At 43.8% G+C, this 19724-nt stretch overlaps 1 protein-coding gene across 1 annotated transcript; it reads right to left on the reverse strand.

Annotated features, from left to right (window-relative positions):
- Nucleotides 1-13876: 13876 nt before the first annotated feature.
- Nucleotides 13877-17570, reverse strand: LOC134475013 (uncharacterized). Its single transcript, XM_063244381.1, is given in 2 exon segments — nt 13877-14421; nt 14736-17570. Coding segments are annotated over 2 exon segments (2850 nt in total). The 3' UTR covers nt 13877-14406.
- Nucleotides 17571-19724: the final 2154 nt, after the last annotated feature.

Here is a 19724-nt window from a genome sequence, read left to right on the forward strand (position 1 = left end):
TCCCCTGGTTCCACCTCCCAATTCCAAAATATCCTATTTAGAGCAAAATACTTTCACTTTCTATCTCTCAATAAATATATTCTGCTCTTCAACTCTGTTGTTCCTAAAATTCATTCTTGCACTTTAGCGAACACAAACTCATATCAGACATAGAAGTTCAGGAATTTCATTCCACAATATCATGGTATGGTTGCCTGTATTTCTAACTAACTCATCTGCCTGTAACTTTAAGAATTGTTTATCAATTTGACTTGGGGTAATTGTAGCAAATAAAATGTTCTTAATGGATATAGGGAAATATATCACTAAATTGAAAAAAATGATTATCACAGTTTTTCTAGCTAGCATCAGCCAACATTTTCAACTTTCAAGTATGTGGGAAAACAAAAAATAAAAACAACTCAGAAAATAGCAATCCTGTAGGGTAAAGTACATCATTTACTGTAATTGCCATGTTATGTGCAGGTATTTCATAGACCACAAAGGAAACATTAAGCCTATTAATTAACAAATATCAGTTTCAATAAGTGTGCTCATAGCACTGCATCACTGACAACAGCGAGTTTTTTTTTTAATGAGGGATTGAACTCATTACCTTGTGCTCTCCAAGGAGCTTCTTTTATCACTGACCTCAATCCCCAGAACCAACAACTTTAGATACTAAATATGACTATTAACAATGTTTAATTTGCCCTTGACATATTTAGTTATAAATTTTGTAAACTTACATTTTCACAAATGAAATGATTTTCTTTCTTTGCAGTTTAAATTACTTTTGTTTATAGGTACCAGGGATCAAAGTTACAACCTAGCACTTTCCAGGCAGACGTTTCTGCCTGCTGAGCTTAAAGCCCTGGCCTGTATTAATGAATATTTTAAATGTATAAACATCACTTTATCCATTCAAATACTATTGTGATTTTAGCAAAGGATGTCAATGTAGACAGAAATCGATATACAATCAGAGGGAAACTGGAACCTTCAAGAGTCAATGCAGAAAACTAAATACAACAATCACTGCAACAGGCACAGCTGAAGAAAGCCAGAACTGAAGATGAAGATGCAGTGACCAGGTCTACATGCTCCTGAAGAGAAAAGCAACAGCTTGAAATGTACTACAGTTACCACCACCTCCTCCAGGAAGTCCTGCTAGGCATCAATTACCATAATCAATGACCAGAACAACTGGACTATTGTTCCCACAAAATGCCTTGGTTCTTCCCACATACCTTTTCTGGCTGACTTGTTCTCCTGATGAGTAATATTAGTTAAGCAGCTATAAGTTTATAGGTTGAATGTATTCTGAGACCCACACTGTACCCACATTGTGGCTTTCCTGTATAAATGACCCCTGACAATAGGTCTGTGGCCAAAACACTGAAGACCACTCCTGAAAATTCAAGGCTATTCATCTCTCTTTTTTTCTAAGAAAATTTTTGAACTTCTTTTGGTTTGTGACTTCATTTCTCAATGTTGTGAGCCATTAAACTAGGTTCATTTGACAGCAAACAGGGCAGGATTATATTTTTCTTATTTCAATTTAATTATGAAATTCTGCTAAAGGCCATGTTCCAAAGCCTGGATTTCAAGCTGCTTGTTTGCCATGAATTTAACATTTCCATGCGCTTTTAAAAGTCCTCATTCTAGTGAACTGCAAATGTATTGGAGGAAGGAGGTCATTGTTGTGCTGTAGCACAGTAGGTGCCATTCCTAAATCTGTTTTTGTCACTGCCTCCTGGATGCCACTACATAGCCTTCCTTCTTCTGCAGCATCATTCAATAAATCCCATTTTGCATAAGTCAACTTTCACTCAGCTCTATAATATTTTTAATAGTCTTTCTGTCACCTTGGTTGTTTATGTTTTTCATTTTAGTTTTTTGATTTAAAGACATAGTCTCACAGGAGTTCTGGCCAGCCTACTCACTATGTAGGTTAGCCTGTCTTTGAATACATGGCCATTCTCCTGTTTCAGTCTCTTCATCACTAGGGAAAAGAGGTGGGCATTATAACACATGGCAGTTGTCTTTTTTCTCCTCTCCTTTTCACTATTATTCTTTCATTTCAGTGGCAATGTCATTTAATCCTGTTGTTTGCTTGTGTCAGTAAAGGTTTCTGCAGCTTGAGTTGAGTTTGTGAACAACAATATAGGAAGACAAGCAAACCAATTGGGAAATGTGGAATTTCATTAGCTGGTCTCAGGACCAGTTGTATAAAAAAACCCCATCCTCATTTCAGGATCTAAAGAAGAGGCTTTGAACTGGAAAGTTACAGATACTTTAAAAGATAGAATCACAAAAAGATCCTGTTGGAAATCATTTAGCTAGCATCTTATAATAATTTTTGGATGACAACTGTATTCTGCTTCTTTTGTTGAGCAGGTTAATTTTTTTCTTTGGGTACAGCTCATTTTGCTTTTCTCCTGGGTCTTCTACCCTGAGTGACTTTTCCATTTTTCTGGGTGAAATACAGGGCACTAGTTAAATGCAAAGCTCAAGATGGCATCTATTATGCCAATCTACAACACAGCTAAGTTACAAACCTCAATATTTTCTAGGGTAAAACCACACATATCTGTAATCCCAGGACTCAAGAGGCTGATGCAGGATGGCTGCTTTGAGCTTAGGGCAATTCTGCACTCCATAAAGTGTTCAAATCTAGCTGATGTACGTAGAGAAAACCTGTCTTAATAAAACAAACTAAACTAAACAAATAAAACCCACATAACAGCTGAATGGAGACTGATTTCTTAATATCTTAATTCCAAATCTTGGGGATTAATTGCTTGTACATACACATATTTTGAGACAGCAAATTTGATGCCATAATGAAACTCAAAGCTAATGTAACAGCCAAATATGAGCACTGATTCTTTTGCTGAGTCACTGCAAGAGTCCCTGTGTGCTGGGTTTGGTGGCTCAAGCCTGTAATCCCAGCACTCAGGAGGCTGAGGTGGGAGGATCCTTGCGAGTTGGAGACCAGCCTGTTCTGCAAAGTGAGCTCAAGGCCAGCCTGAACTGCATAGTGAGACCCCTTCTCAAAAAAGACAAAAAAAAAAAAAAAAAAAAAAAAGAGTCGCTGTGCATTGTCTATAATGCAGAGCTCATAGTGAGAGCATGCAGGACCAGCATCCTTAAAGCACAGAGGCAGACAAATATCTCATCAATCACTTTGATGTAAGACCTATGATATCTCTTCAAATCTCAATTAGGCCACTGAGTCCTTTGTTCTTAATATACTTAAGCAGCATTTTGATATTTGAATTTGGTTTCACAGAACAAAACATAAATAACATCAAATATGGTACATAAATAATAACTCAAATGTTCATGGAAAATGGTTGTATGTAAAAAACGTATAAACAATGAAACCAGGTGCAAGCTTCAAATTATAGCTCAGTGTCAATAAGTGATCACTTTCCATTCAGATATAAGAAATATATCTTGGGAGGCTGATGCAGGAGAACTGTCTTGAGTTTGGGGCTAGCATAAGTTACAGAGCTGTCTGAAATAGAGAAACCCTCACTGAGATACCGCACAGAAAATGTGAAACTTGAAAAGTGACTGCATAAGACACCTCTGGTTTGCTTTAAAAAGTTATAGCCATACAATATAGAAAAATTCCACAATATTCAACATTTTCTGAGGAACAAGGATGATACCATCTAAAACATACAGAAAACAGTTTCAGAGCTGGGTATTTAGCTAGCAGCATGAAAACCTAACTTGCAAGCTTGAGATCATGAGTTCGATCCTTGGTACAAAAAAAATTCAAATTTCACCTTCATGATACTGGGTCATAATTCAAGATAATCAAAACTAGATCTCAAGTGAACAACGCAGAATTCATGGGTTGACAGGGATGTGGAATACTGATTGTTACCAGAGCTTGTGCTATTCACCTCAAGGAAGGTATCATAATTCAACTTTAACTTCATGCTTACCCTAAGAACTACCTGACTTTCAGTGAAGACCCTCTCTGTTGTATGTACTGCTATTTGCACACAATGTCCTGCCCCTCACTTCCACATCCTTTCCATGCTCATGTGATACACCCTAAGCAGAAAAGCCTTCATGCCTTAACTACTGATATCCCTGCACAATTTCAATTTAGGGCATCTCTTTACACGAATTAGTAAAGTCCATTACAGAGCATTTCCATACTTAAACAATGTATATGATCAACCAACCTATTAAATCAGCTCTTAATTCAGAGATGACACCCATATTCCTTTCAATTCAGAAGGAAATCACGTGTATATGTTCATGCAAATGACTAAATTTAGGCATTTTTCAAAGAGAATTTAACAGGCAGCCCTTTCTGGAATTTGTCTTAGCAAGCACACTTTACCCTGCCCTTGATGACACTTATATATCTGCTTCATTTTTCTCAAAATTCAAACCTCTATGGCTGTTCTCACAAACATAGTCTATGAGCACATGTGTCACATAAAGAATGCTCAGTAATTCTTTGCACTGTTATTTATCATACACAGGAGTTCCCCAGGTGTTTGGAAAGCCTTCCTCCACTGAAGTATATCAGTATACATCTCTGAATTCTCATAATCTTTGCCAACACCTGTCATGGGGTTGGAAATGTGAGAACATAGTATAAATTTAGGTGATCACAAAATACATAAATGCATAACTTTAAGGAGAGCAGTTGTGGCTACGAGGTCCTGCAGCACAGACAATTATAAACTTCTGGCTTTCAGATCTGTGGCTGACAGGAATAACAGCAGAGACCTAGCTTATTACACCTGCATCCAGCTTGAAACCACATTGGAATCAGGGTCTCCTCATGCCCCGTCCTGGGCCCAGACTGTTGGAGGAGCAAGGGCAGCAGGCGATTTCAAAAATGGCCTTGTGGCCTGGTTGTATCACAGTGGTGACAGCGTTCTAGGGACCCAGAACTGTCCTGGCCCCAGCGAGAAGTAAAAGGGATAGAGGATGACTCACTGCTAGCACTCATGGACCTCAGGGTCTGAGGCTAAGCACACAGGTTCTAGACAGCACAGCTGCTTCTCACCACTTGTTTCTTTTTTTCTTTTTTTTTCTTTCTTTTTTTTTTTTTGGTCTTTTTCCTTTGTATTGGTACCGGGGATCGAACTTATGACTGCCTGTTTTTATGGCAGGCACTTATGCAGCTGAGCTAAACCCCAGCCCCTTCAAACCACTTCTAACTGGTCCCAACCGGATTCCACCCCATTTATTTGCTCCTATCCCATAACATCACCATTGCGTAGTTTGGAGGTCTCCCAGGTTCTTTCTAAGCAGTCCACAGTGAATAGAAGCAAAAAATAGTGGTCTAGCAAACATCTAGCGTTGCCTTTTTTGCCCTGGCTTTGCAATTGACGCCATGACACCGGAAGAGACCGCCTACCTTGGCCCGCCTGATTGGACAGTTTTTACAGCCGGCCTCTTCATCACTGATTGGCTCCTGCTCTCCTGCCTGCCTTCCCCACCAAGAATAATTACAGAAAAAAAAAACCCACCCTGGAACTGTGGATACCCAATGAAAGATGGTGGAGTCTTCTGGAGGTGGCTGTCTTCTGGAATGTTGACCTCAGCTCGTCTGATGGGTATTTGCACTGAAAGTCTTTACCTCAGTCCTTGTTTTTTCTCCCAAACGCATTTTATTTGAAAGTTAAAAAGTAAAAAAGTGGTCCAGGGATTTAGCTTAATCGCCTGCCTGGCAAGCTAGAGGTCCTGCATTCCATCCAAGATCTGGCTACCACAAACTGTGCTGCTATAAACGTGGGTGCACATATATCATTGTGGTATGATGATTTTTATTCTTTTGAGTAGATACCCAGAAGGAGAATAGCTGAGTTGAGTGGGACCTGTAGACCTAGTCTGTGTGGAATCTCCACACTGATTTCCACAGTGGTTGCCTTACCACTAACAATGGAGAAGGATTCCTTTTTCCCCCACAACCTCTCCAGCATTCGTTATTGCTTCATTTCTTAACAGTAGGCATTTTTTTTTCTGGGGCAAGGTGACATATCATGTTATTTAATTTGCAATTGTTAAATATCGAGTGATGCAGAACATTTTATCACATATTTATTTGCTGTTTCTATTTTTTCATCTGAGAACTGTGTATTTCACCTCAGATGCACATTTTTGGATTGGGTCTTTAAATCTGGGAAGACTGAAATTTTTTAGTTTTCCGTGCTCTCAATAGTAATACTTTGTCTGAGGAAGAGTTGGCAAATATTTTCTCCCACATTGTGGGTTGTCTTTTCACTCTGTTAGTGATTTCTCTTGCTGTTAAAAAGTTTTTCATCAGGGTGAGATTCTCACTTAATTGTCTTTGATTTTTGCTGTTCAATCCAAGTTTTCTTCGTAACGTCTTTTCTTACATCAATGTCTGCCAGAGCTTTACTTACTCTATCTTGCAGCAGATTTAATGTTTCTGTTTTAATATAAGATCTTTGATCTATTCTAATCTTAGCTTAATACACGTTGAAAGATAATATTCAGAACGTATAGAGCCAGTTTTTCCAGCACCATTTATTAAAGAGGCTGCTTTTCTTCCTATGACTTTGTTTGGCACCTTTGTCAAAGATAAGATGGTTTAGTGGTCTGGGGTTGTTTTTCCATCTTCTAATTTGTTCCTTTGATCTTTGGGTCTGGTTTTGTTTGTTTTGTTTTTTGTTGTATTATATTTTTTTTTAATCACAATACCTTTATAGTATAATTTCAAGTCAGGGATTTTGATGAACCCTATCTTTCCTTTGTTGCCCAGCATCACCTTTGCTACTCTAGGTCTCTTCTGGTTTCAGATGAATTTTTGAATAATTTTGTGTTATTCTTTGAGATATGCTACCGGGTTTTGATTGGGATTGCCCTGAATCTATACAATAGCTTTGGAAGTATGGTCATTTTCACTATATTGAATTTCCCTACACAAGACTATGGGATAGCTCTTCATTTTAGAATATCGTCTTCAATCTCCTTTTTGAGAGTACTGTGGTTTACAGTATAGAGGTCCTTTACATCCTTTGCTAGATTGATTCCTAATTATTCATTTTGTTGGATGCTATTGTAAAAGTTATTGTTTCCTTGATTTCTCTTTCCATGAGTTTTTTATTCTTGTTTATGAAATCTAGTGATTGTTGAGTGTTGTCTTTGTAACCAGCTATATTACTGAATTTTCTTCTTAAACTAGAAGTCTTTTGGTGGAATTTTTATGGTCTTCTAAGTAGAGTATCATGTATTCTGCAAATAATGATAGTTTAACATTTTCATTTCCTATCTTTATTCTTTTTACTTCTTTCTCTTGTCTAATTGCTCCAGCTAGTTTCCAGGACTATATTGAATAAGAGTGGAGGCAGTAGAAATCCTTGTTTTGTTCCTAATTTTAGAGTGCAAGCTTTCAGTTTTTGTCCACTTAGTATGAGGTTGACTGTTGGTTTGTAATAAAAGGCTTTTATCAGATTGAGATAAAGATCATCTCTCCTGATTTTTGTAGGTTTTTTATTATGAATAGGTGATGGACTTTGTCAAAATCTTTTTCTGCATCTATTGAAATGATCAAATGATTTTTGCTTTTGGATTTCTCAATACGGTGTATTATATGTACGGATTTATGTATGTTGAACCACCCTTGCGTCCCAGGGAATAATTCCACTTGATCATGTTGTACAATCTTCTCGATGATATTCTGCAGTCTGTTTGCCAGTATCTTATTGAGGATATTGCTTCAATTTTCACTAGGCAGAATGGTCTGTAATTCTCTTTCTTATTTGGATTGTTCTCTGGTTTTGGTATCAGGGTAATGCTTGCTTCCAGGAATGAATTGGGAAGAACAATTTCCCATTTGATTTCATTGAATTTTGAGAAGTGGTGGTGTTAGGTCTTCTCTAAATTTCTTATTTATCCCTGCCATTTCATGGCTACCCCTGCTTTCTTTCTAGGATCAGTGGACTCTTTCCATAATGGGCTGCAAATATTTTAAGGATTAAGGTTCAATCCTCCAGGAATAAAAAATCCACTAATGTCAGAAAATATTCTGAGAACAGGCCAGGGCAGGACACAACAGAACAGAGAGTCGGAAGTCTGTGTTAGAGGCAGCAGACTTCATCTTAATGATTTTCACTCGTTTCTATTAATTTTCCACCTAGAAACCCAGTATGTGAAAACAAAAGGATCATAGTTACCGTGTAAAGTGAGGAAATTACATTTAAATGATAGTAATGGTCTGCAACAGAGTAAGGATGAAATAAAAGCTAGCATCAGTTCTCCAAGACAAGCTTGCTACTCATTCAGACTCATATAATTTCTGAATTCTGAAAGTGATCATATTGCCAAGCATGGTTGTGACAATTATTGCTGAAATGGAACCAAATTCCTAATCCAATTAAACATTTCCTTCTGGTGAGGCAGGGACACCTGAGGACTTCACACTCTAAGTTCCCCTTGCCACATAGTTCCCTTGTCACTAATTGGCACTCAGCTCTTTGTTGTACTCTACTCAAATAAAACAGGGCACCATGATGAAAAAACGGGGCAAGACTCCAAGATGACAAATGGCGCAAGACGTCTTTTTTAAAAGAAGTGCTTTTATTTTAGCTGGCCCAGCGACACAGTGCAGATGGAATTTGCAAAGCTTTGCAACTGAGTTAGAGTTTTGACTGATTTTTATATTTCATTTATGATTAGCTCATTGATCATTAAGTACATAGTGATGAGAAACAGAAATAAGGTGGGCCTTTGTTCCCCTTTGCTTGAGGACAGAGGCATTTCACAGTGGGTGGTTAGCCAATTCATAGCCCTTGGTCTGCCAATTCCAGGAATAATTGTCTCTCATAAAGGGAACAGTGGTTGACACAGCATCATTTGTCTCTAACAAGGGGAACAAAAGTTGACATAGCACACAGGTCACTAAGGTGGGGGGATGACGCATTACAGCACAGCTGAACCACGTGGTCAGTTAATTTATAAGTATGTGGTTGGTGTTTGGTTACTAGGGTATTGAGCTCAGTATAGAATGACAATATACTAATAACTATATGTTTAAATAACTATTTTTGTTAATTATCTTTTAATCAATTATTTTAATTTTTAGCATCTTAGTATAACATTACTAATCTGTTTATGTGCAAGGTCCAATTGCTAAACAAGTAAGTAAGATTAACAGAGGTCTGGAGGCTGCTATGATTAACGTTGTCAACCAGGGAGATAGAGAAAACCATCCCTCAAACCAATTCTGTTCAGTTTGTCTGGCTTGTTCTTGATCCTGTTGCTGCCCTTTAAGGCTTGCCATACTTTGTCTGATAACCCCAGAATGATTGGCATACAAACAACAATATTTTCCTAATGTCAGACAAAAGCCTCCTTCCTTTAGGAACAGGAGATCTAGACCCCGCCAGTTTTGTAAGACCATCTCAGTCAGTGAACTTAAAGAATCGTCTAATTTGGAGACAGAGTCACTAAGGGCTGCTAAATCTTGGTATATGAGTACATGTAAGTGTCTATAATTTTGGTCTTTTGACTATTAGGCTGGACACTCTTACCTATTGACCTTGTTATCTCAATTTTTAGTAATACAGGTAATAAGGCAGGATTTTTTTTTGCTCTTACTGGACTCTTTAAGTCAAAGCTAGGGAACAAGTGACTCTTACCATTATCTCTAGGGTACCAATACACTTGGGGAAAGATACGGACTAATATGTAAAGCTCAGGGCACTGGGTAAACAGGTGATGCATGGAACAAGGAGTTATATTAGAACTACAGGCAAACCAGGCTCCATTGGGAGCAACAAGGTGTTGATTAGCAGGACAGGAAAAAGTATAAATCAAAGCTGAAGAGGTAGGATTATAGAGTGCAGCATTAGGGGAAGTGTGCAAGGAGTAGGAGGCAGAGTAAACACAGATTCCTGGAGCACCCTGTACATTGTCCAGTGTGAGCAGGGGCTTAGCATCCCACCAACAAAGTTGTCATCTGTACAGGAATTAAAAGTTGATTTGCCATAAGCAATGTCCAGAGGCAAGAAGGGGCTAGAGATGTCACAGAAATCGCAGAGGGCACAAAGGTCTCAGGAGCAGGAAGTCTAGTGGAGGAGAACAGAAGACTGGGTCTCAAAAGTGAGGAAAAAGTTAAAGACCCCATTTATTTCCCTGGCAAGGAGATACAAATTTATAACCCCAATGTCTACAAAAATATTTCTTCTCTACAGATTGTGAACACCTTTAATCAGAGACTGGCTATTGCTTTGGGGGACAAAGATACCAGCGAGTGGACTGTAATTTTTTTTGAATACATAGGTCCCTGTAAGTCACTATTAGCAACCAATCAGGCAGCATGACATGCAAACCCAACAATAATTTTTTTTCTAATTTTTGCTGGGATGTTATCTAATAGGGAACATAAATTTATCTTAATTATCTTATAGACAGTAGCATTGGCTTCCAATAATTTACCAGTGAAATAGTCAGTAATTGTAAGTTTTAAACAGTGGGTTACAAGGTATCTCCTTGGGGTCTCCATAAGGAAAAACACCTAAGAACAAGATTATCAGATACATTTGGCAATCTTAAGCTTTAAAGAATCCTTGGAGGGAACAACAGTCCACTTATCTGTAGGTTGATTGTTGTCAGAGGCCAGAACTGGCTTGAGGTGGCAATGATGAATTGAGGCAGGCTTTTTTGTGACTTTGAAGGCAGTCAGAGTGCTGAGGACCACTGTGTAAGGGTCTTCTCACCATGGTTTGAGGGACTCACGGTGATGTCTCTTGATGAGTAGTGTCCTAGGTTTCATGGCAGGACGTTTATCCTTAAGATGGGCTGTAGGCAGAGGTTGTTGTTCTCGGAATAACTGATGGGTGGAAGTCAGAGCTAGTTGAAGGGCCTGGAGGAACTTAGGAAGATCTTGATTAGCCAGATCAGCTAATTTTTTTTCAGAAATCTTAGGAATAAGAGGAGGAGTTCTCCCACATAGAACATTAAAGAGGAAACAACTGTAACATAGGGGGTACATTGTTCATGCAAGAGGGAAAAAGGAAGGAGACTCACCCAGTTCTCACCAGTTTTGAATGTCATCTTAGTTACTACCATTTTTAAAGGCTGGTTTATCCTTTTTATTTGTCCTCAACTTTAAGGCCGGTAAGCACAATGGAGTTTTTAATCAATCTGCAAAGCTTAGGTTAGTTTTTCAGTTATCTGGGCTCTAAAACCTGGGCCATTGTCAGACCCCATGGATAAAGGGAGGACAAATTGGGAAACCTGCTATCAGGGCTGACTCAAGACTTATTAGGAAAAGCTACCTACCAGTACTCATTCCCTTAAAGTCCAGGTATTTTTATTTTTGTAAACTCTGATTCTCAATGTTTTTCAGGCATAGTCCCATGATTTCAAGTAGTTTTCATTTGTTGTGGTTGCTTAGGATTTACCAACTGGCACTGAGGGCCTCTAAGGGTCACAGACTGAGTAAGCTTCGATAACTGAGGGATAAAGAAATGATCTCAAAAAGGGCAGCGAGTTTTGAGCCTCCCATGTGAGTGGACTGATGAGCTTGTTGGATGAGTTTTTATCTCAAGGCCTCGCAGAGGAGGACTTGAGTATGAGGCAGTTGGTACTGTTAGGGCCAACGCCGCAGGGAAAGAGACCCCAAGGACTCAGCTCTTGTTGAGGAAAAGAAAGTTTATTTCCATGCGCATGGGGTCCCTCAGGCAAACGTGTGCAGAGGGGCCCCGAGGGGAATTTGTGCAGGGTTTTTAAAGATACACGCAGGAGGCAAGCAAGTTTACAGAAGCAAATCGCATTGGTTAATTCTGAGCGGCGCAGGACCTGGCTAATGCTGATTTGAGGGTCTGGGGCTGAGTAACTATGGAGACCGAGGGTCTTGGGTTGACCTTAGAGTGCCAGGTGCCCCCTGGTCCTGTTTATACAGTACATTCTTTTGCTTATCTCTATCTTTACAGAGAACAGAACATCTGGTGGTTAATGACTAGCAGAGACATTCCCTTTGGCCCTGCTCTGATTATCTCCTGGGAAAGGTTTAGGGAGTGAAGCATTCTTTACTGCTCTGTTCTGATAGCTCTGGGGAGTCAGAGAGTTAGCCCTTTCATTCCCCGCTCTGGGGAGTTAGGGAGTTAGCCCTTTCATTCCCCGCTCTGGGGAGTTAGGGAGTTAACCCTTTCATTCCCCCGCTCTGGGGAGTTAGGGAGTTAGCCCTTTCATTCCCCGCTCTGGGGAGTTAGGGAGTTAACCCTTTCATTCCCCCGCTCTGGGGAGGGGGTTGTAGCAGGGGGGTCGACTCTCACATTCCCCCCTTTTATTTTTTTCCCAATGACTTTTAATCCTAAAGGTCCTGTATAGGTAAGGGGTCATATTGTTGACGTAGCACCATAACTTTTACCTGAGAGATCTGAGCCCTCACAAATTGGGTTACTCGGTTAATGAGGCAAGGGGCTATAGCCATGACTATAATGAATCCGGCCAGGGGTCCCAGTAAAGGGAGAACATAGGGCAGGATTGATTCCCAGAAGGAAAACATTTTGGCTTCACTTGAAGGGGGCTCTCGAGATTTGATTCTCTCTCTCAGCTTTTCCATTGCGTCTTTTACAATCCCAGTATGATCAGTGTAGAAACAACATTCTTCTCTAAGTGCAGCGCAGAGACCGCCTTCTTTTAAAAATAGAAGATCTAAGCCTCTTCTGTTCTGTAACACTACTTCAGATAGAGACGAGAGAGATTGTTGTAACGCAGTTATAGAAGTTTCTAAGGCCTGTAAATCTTGGTTTACTACTGTAAGAAGCTCTTGGCGAGACTGATGCCCAGTAATGAGGGCTGCTGCGCCAGTTCCTATTCCCCCCGCCACACCTATCCCCAATAGGACTGCTAGGGTCAGGGAGACAGGTTCTCGTTTATATCGACCTCCCATGAGGGGGAGCGTGTTAGGGGGGAGATATTTAATGCGTGGCATAAGGTCTATAAGGATGCAGGAGCTGCTGTCTGCAAGGAGGACGTTAGTGGAGACACAAGGAGTGAGCCCATTGGTACATAGCCAAAAGGCTCCAGCAGGAGGGACGAGGTACTGATCTTTGGGAAAGGAATTAGTGTGTGTGAGGCAAAGATGTCGCAAGCTTGTTGGCCAGTTATCAACTGCTCCTATACAAGTTCCTTGACCAGCGAGGCCAGGAAGGGGGAGAGTGTGGTATACTTGATTCCAATCGCATTGGCCGGGGTTGGGGGTTAGTGTATAAGAGTCATTTAGAGCGGTTCCCTCATAATACGGGGGATTAGGACTTAGACATAGCCAACAGGATTGGGGGAGATCAGGTCGGGTATGATTTAAAGCCATGTATGCTCCTTTAATCAAACTGAGTAGGTTAGAATGTGAATATTGAGGGACAGGTACGTGATCTGTCTGGAGTAGCGGAGCTTGAGAAACTGTTATGGCTGAGGGACTTACTATGGTTGTTTGAACAGTAGTAACAGGATCTATAGTAGGCTGATTATATTTTGGCTTTAGAGTAAAGTTTGGGCCTATGGGCACAAATGGGGCCTGCAGGGGAACCTTTTTTATGAGAATAAGGCTTCCCCTGTCTTTACCTGGTTCATAGACTCGAAGTCCCCAGGTGCGTCCTGTCAGCCAACCTGGGTCCTCAGGAGTGGTGACAGTGATATTTAGAACCTGACAGGATCTCTGACCGGCCGGTGGGTAGTTATCTAGGCTGCATCCCGGCGGCCCCCATGTCATTTTAAGGTGTTTATCGGGGAAGGCGGGTTGCCACCCTGTTGCAGCGGTTTCACAGCCCCAATAAGCACAAAAATATTCTCCTGGGGAATTACAATATGATCTACTCCCGGTTGGTGCGGGACAAAGATAAAAATGACTTTGTTTGGGACATTGGAGCCCGGGAAAGAACCAACAGGGTGTGGGCGCAAACCATGGACTTCCTGATCCTTCCCAGGTGCTACCCACACGTGAGTCCCCCCATCGTATTAACGACCATTTCCAGGGGCGATGGGGGCTAGCTACAGTGGGGATTATTAATATAAGTAATCCCATTAGAGCCCGGAGGGTTAAAGTCTGGGGTCCCATACGGGTCATCTTAGAGGGACACATAAGGGTAGTACTCTGAATAATCTCAGGGGGTCCTTCGGCGCAACTTTAGCTTCAGGGGGTTATCAGACCGTTTGAGTTCCCAGGAGCCGTCCACTGGTGCCGAGGCAGGCTTTAGGTGTGACGCGTGGATCCAAGAGGCGACTCCGTCAACCTTTACCGCTGTAGGAGTAGTCAATAGGACCTGGTACGGTCCTTTCCAGCGAGGCTGTAGAGTCTCTTGTTGGTGGCGCCGGACGAACACAAAGTCTCCCACCTGGTACGGATGTGGCGCGGGGAACTCACTGGGAGCATAGGCCGAGGCTAGCTGCGTCCACACGTCCCTCTGCAGGTTGTCAAGGGCGATGAGCCTGTCAGACAGGGAGGTTGGCAACAAGGCAGCATGCTCAGTTAAGGGAGTGAGATCTCGAATGGGGGGTGGAGTGCCAAAAAGGATTTCGAAGGGAGTAAGGTTAGGGGGTTTGGTAGACGGGGTGTTTCGCGCGCGAAAAAGGGCATACGGCAGGAGCATCGTCCAATCTTTTAAGCCAGTCTCATGAGCCAATTTAGTGAGGGTCTCCTTAATGGTTCTATTCATTCTCTCTACCTGTCCTGAACTTTGGGGTCTATAAGCACAATGTAATTTCCAATCAATCCCCAATATGTTGGCCAGTCCCTGACTTACCTTAGCCACAAACGCCGGTCCATTATCAGACCCTATTACCTTTGGCAATCCGAATCGGGGAAATATTTCTTCCATCAATTTTTTAGTTACCACGGCAGCGGTTTCCTTTTTGGTAGGAAAAGCCTCAGTCCATCCAGAAAAGGTGTCTACAAAAACTAGCAGATATTTTAGTCCGCATCGGGCAGGCTTAACTTCTGTAAAGTCCACTTCCCAGTATTGTCCAGGTCTGGTGCCGTGTAGCCTTTTGCCGGGGGCCAGCTTGGCAGGGTAGGCATTGGTCAATTGACATGCCTCACAATTAGCCACCACCCGATTGGCGACCTGACGTATGGCAGTGGGGGATGCCCCTGGGAAGTCTTGGCGTTGGGCCAGTAGGCTTAGCTTTTTAGCTCCCAAATGAGTGAGCCGGTGGGCCTGTTGTATGTAAGCAGTCAAATCAGGTGTTTCAGGGGTTTGGTTAATCTGAGCTTTCTCCTTTTGAGGAGAATCTTTGACATCAGTCACCAACATCTGTGAGTCTCCCAAGGCTGCAGATTTTGCTGCCTGATCGGCCAGGTTGTTTCCCCTTGTGACGGGATCAGTCCCTTTCTGGTGGCTGTTACAGTGTATTATCGCCACCTTCCGGGGCAACATAACTGCAGCGAGCAACTGGAGGATTTCCTGTTTGTGTTTTATTTCTTTTCCTGCGGAGGTCAGAAGCCCCCGCTGGCGGTATATGGCCCCGTGGATGTGGGCCGTTGCAAAAGCATATCGGCTATCCGTGTAAATGTTCGCTCGCTTTCCTTTAGCGAGCTCCAGAGCCTTAGTCAAAGCAATCAGTTCGGCCTTTTGGGCCGAGGACCCGTCCTCTAGTCTGGCTGTCTATATAACATTGGAATAATCAGTCACAGCCGCCCCCGCATACCGCTTACCTTGAATCAAAAAGCTACTCCCGTCAGTGAAGTAGGTCACCTCTGCATTGGGTAGGGGGCAATCCAATAAGTCCGGTCGTACTCCGGCCTCTTCTGCCAAGACGTCCTGGCAGGTATGGAGGACGGGTTCCGAAGCTTCTTCCGGCAGCAGAGTCGCCGGGTTGAGAGTCACCGGGGGTCCAAAAGTTATCTTGTCCTTGTTGAGCAAGAGGCTCTGATAATGAGTAACTCTGGCATTTGAGAGCCACCTGTCTGGAGGCTGGCGGATGATGCTTTCTAGCATGTGCGGGGCAATGATTGTTATTTTCTGTCCCAAAGTCAATTTGTCAGCGTCTTTAATGAGCAAGGCAGCTGCTGCGATGGCCTTTAGGCAGGGTGGCCACCCGCTTGCCACAGTGTCCAGTCTTTTTGAGAGGTAAGCCACCGGACGCCTCCATGGCCCAAAGGCCTGGGTCAGCACTCCTCTCGCCATTCCTTTTTTTTCTTCCATGAAGAGAGTAAAGGGCTTATCCACATTAGGAAGAGCCAGGGCCGGAGCGGACAGGAGAGCCCGCTTGATGGCATCAAAGGCCTGCTGGTGATCTTTTTTCCAGATAAAGGGAGATCCCCCCTTCAGTAACGGATATAGGGGAGCTGCCAAAGTTGCGAATCCGGGGATCCATAACCGGCAGAACCCCGCAGTGCCCAGGAACTCTCGTAATTGTTTTTGACTCTTTGGAGGGGGAATCTGGACCACAGTCTGTTTTCTGGCCTCAGTGAGCCACCTTTGTCCTCCTTTTAAGGAGTAGCCCAGAAAAATTACCTCTCGCTTACAAATTTGAGCCTTTTTTGCTGATGCCCTATACCCCAGGATAGCCAACTCACGTAAAAGGTCCTGAGTTCCGCTTGTGCAGTCACCCTCAGAGTCCGCAGCCAGCAGCAAGTCATCTACATATTGAAGAAGGGTGAGGCTTGGGTGTTGAGCCCGAAAGGGGGCTAAATCCTTATGTAGGGCTTCATCAAAGATGGTTGGGCTGTTTTTGAAGCCCTGTGGGAGGCGCGTCCAGGTTAGTTGTCCGGCGGACCCAGTCTCAGGGTCCGTCCATTCAAATGCAAATAAGGGCTGGCTATCTTTGTGTAAAGGCAAACAGAAAAAGGCATCCTTTAAATCCAGAACAGTATACCAAGTCCTTGACGGATTTAACCCGCTGAGGAGATTATAGGGATTGGGTACGGTGGGGTGAATGTCTTCTACCCTGCTATTGACCTCCCTTAGGTCCTGTACCGGTCTGTAGTCATTCGTCCCGGGCTTTTTGACCGGGAGTAACGGAGTATTCCATGCAGACCGACAAGGAGTTAATACCCCTTGGTCTAAAAGTCTCTGTATGTGCACCTTAATCCCTAGGTGAGCTTCTCTATTAATGGGATATTGCTTGACCCGAATAGGGGAGGCAGTGGTTTTTAAAGTAACCACTACAGGCGGTTGCTGGCTTGCCAGCCCGAGTCCAGCCGTCTCGGCCCAGGATTCTTTAAAATCAGTTAACCAGGCTGGGGCGATAGGCTGGGGATCCTGGTGGTCGTAGAGCCTATATTCATCTTCCAGTTTTAGGGATAACACCGTAACCATAGGTTGCCCAACCTTTGGGTTACGGAATGTCACTTGAGGTCCTTGGGGCTCAAAGGAAATCTTTGCCCCCAGTTTGGTTAATAAGTCCCGTCCCAGGAGGGGAGCAGGACATTCGGGAATAACCAGAAAGGAGTGTTTTACTTTTCCCTTGCCTAAGTCAACTGTGCGCTCAGTGGTCCACGAGCGATATTTGCTCCCGTTAGCCCCTTGAACTAATGATTTCTTAGTTGAAAGGGCCCCTAAGGGGGCTTGTAAGGCCGAATAAACAGCTCCCGTATCGACCTCGAATTCCACGGGAGTCCCCTCCACTTTAAACATTACCCTGAGCTCGGGGAGGGGATCCGAGCCCCGAAGTCCCTAGTCTTCTTCATCTAGGGTGAGCATGGGGGCTCGGGATCGCTGTGAGGACTGTCTTTCTCGTTCTTCTTTGGCCCGTTTCTTTTTTAACTTTTCACAGTCTTTGATCAGGTGTCCTTTTTCCTTACAATATGCACATTGATCAGGGTCTAATGGAGGGCGAGTGGGCTTTCCCTTTCCTGGCTCAGGTTTTCCCTGAATAACTGTGGCCAACATCTTAGTTAATTCCTTGTTTCGTCTTTTGTCCCTAGCTAACTCTTTCTCTTCCTCTGTCTCCCGCTTATAGTAGACCTTTTCAGCTTCCTTAACAAGATCCCTCAGAGTCAGGTCTTGGAGACCATCTAGCCTTTGGAGCTTACGTCTTATATCAGGGGCCGATTGTCCTATAAAGGCCATAGCTATCGAGCCTTTTTGGCCTTCCTCCTCAGGGTTAAAAGGCGTATATCGCCGGTAAGCTTCCATCAGGCGTTCTAGAAAAACTGAGGGAGTCTCAGTAGGTCCTTGGGTAACTTCTCTTACCTTGGCCAGATTAGTGGGGCGCCTTGCGGCCGCCCGGAGACCTGCCATTAGAGTCTGGCGATAGATAGAAAGATGCTGCCTACCAGCAGGTGAGTTGGGGTCCCAGTTGGGGCGCTTTAAGGGGAAGAAGTCATCGATCCGGTCTGGTCTCTGGGTGGGTCTGCCATCCTCTCCGGGAACAGCTTTCCGGGCTTCCAGGAGGATGCGGTCTCTTTCCTCGGTGGTGAACAGGACCCCTAGGAGCTGTTGACAGTCGTCCCATGTGGGTTGGTGGGAGAACATAACAGAATCCATTAGACCTGTTAGCTTAGAAGGATCATCAGAAAAAGGAGGGTTATTGTTTTTCCAGTTATAGAGATCTGAGGTAGAAAAAGGCCAGTACTGTAAAGCGGGCATCTGCCCTCCATCTGTCCCATCGTCTATCATGGGCCCATAGGGACGGAGAGGGAGGGCAACGACTGGATCCTCAAGCCGTAGCTTGCTCCGAGTGTTCTGGGCTGGGCCCGTGGGCCCCGGAGGTGTGGGCTCGGGGCAAGCCATCGCAGGGAGTGGGGGATATAGAGGGGACGTGGGTACCGGAGGAGAAGAGGAATTTAGCTCAGGTGAAGAGGGGGCTGACGGAGAAGCAGCACTCGATTCGGACGAGGAGGCTGGAGGAGAGAGTGGGTACGGAGGAGGTTGAGTCGGCTGGGAAGGAGGAGGCTGGTCATAGTCGAGTAAGGGTAGATCAGGCTGAGACTCGGGCAGGACCGGAGCCGAAGTGGGAGGTCCTTTCAGAGCTAAAAGCTTTGGTACAGATGAGTCAGAAGGGAGAAGAAAGGATTTTACCCATAATGGGGGTTCCTCCCTGAGGTCCTGCCATACCAGGATGTAAGCGACTTGATCAGGGTGCCCCCTTTGTCCGGGGCGGAAGATGACGTCCTTAACTGCTAGAATGAGGGGCAGATGAAAAGTCCCCTCTGGTGGCCACCCCACAGAGAAAGCAGGCCACTCAGTCGAGCAGAAATCCTGCCACTTACTCTTCTTGACCTGCAAGGAGAGATCGTGAGCCCTCTTCCGCACCTCCGACCAATGGTCGAGGGTGAGGGACAATGGGGATGAGGTCGACTGTCCCATGACGTTCTATTGTCACAGGGCGGTTAACGCAAGCGCGGTACAACAAATAACCTAACACAGCACCCACGACACACAAAACAATCAGGCCGGCCACTTCATTCACATGCATACGCATCAGTTTCACTCCAAATGAGACACCTTACAGGGTGTCTCCAGATTGGCCCGGGCGGACCACAGACTGGGAATCGAAATCCCCCAGATGAGTCACCTCAAAGGGTGTCTCCAGATTGGCCCAGACGGACCACAGATTGGGAATCAAAATCCCCCAGATCGATAGGGAGACCCTATCGCAGACGGTGAACCACGGAAACCGTGTGGGGCGTCCCCCAGTCACCAGGGAACAGAGTACGAAACAGATAACAAAAATTGCCCCTAGATCGGAGCCGTATGGCTCGGGGCGTAAACACCGGTGGTATGAAAAGCGACCAGTCGTACTCACCCGTAGAGCCGTTGGGGTCACCTCCCGTGAGACGTGCTAAT

This window comes from Cavia porcellus, unplaced genomic scaffold, assembly GCF_034190915.1.
Source record: "Cavia porcellus strain 051 isolate PalLab524CR breed Dunkin Hartley unplaced genomic scaffold, mCavPor4.1 scaffold_50, whole genome shotgun sequence".
In the NCBI taxonomy this organism is placed as follows: Eukaryota; Metazoa; Chordata; class Mammalia; order Rodentia; family Caviidae; genus Cavia; species Cavia porcellus.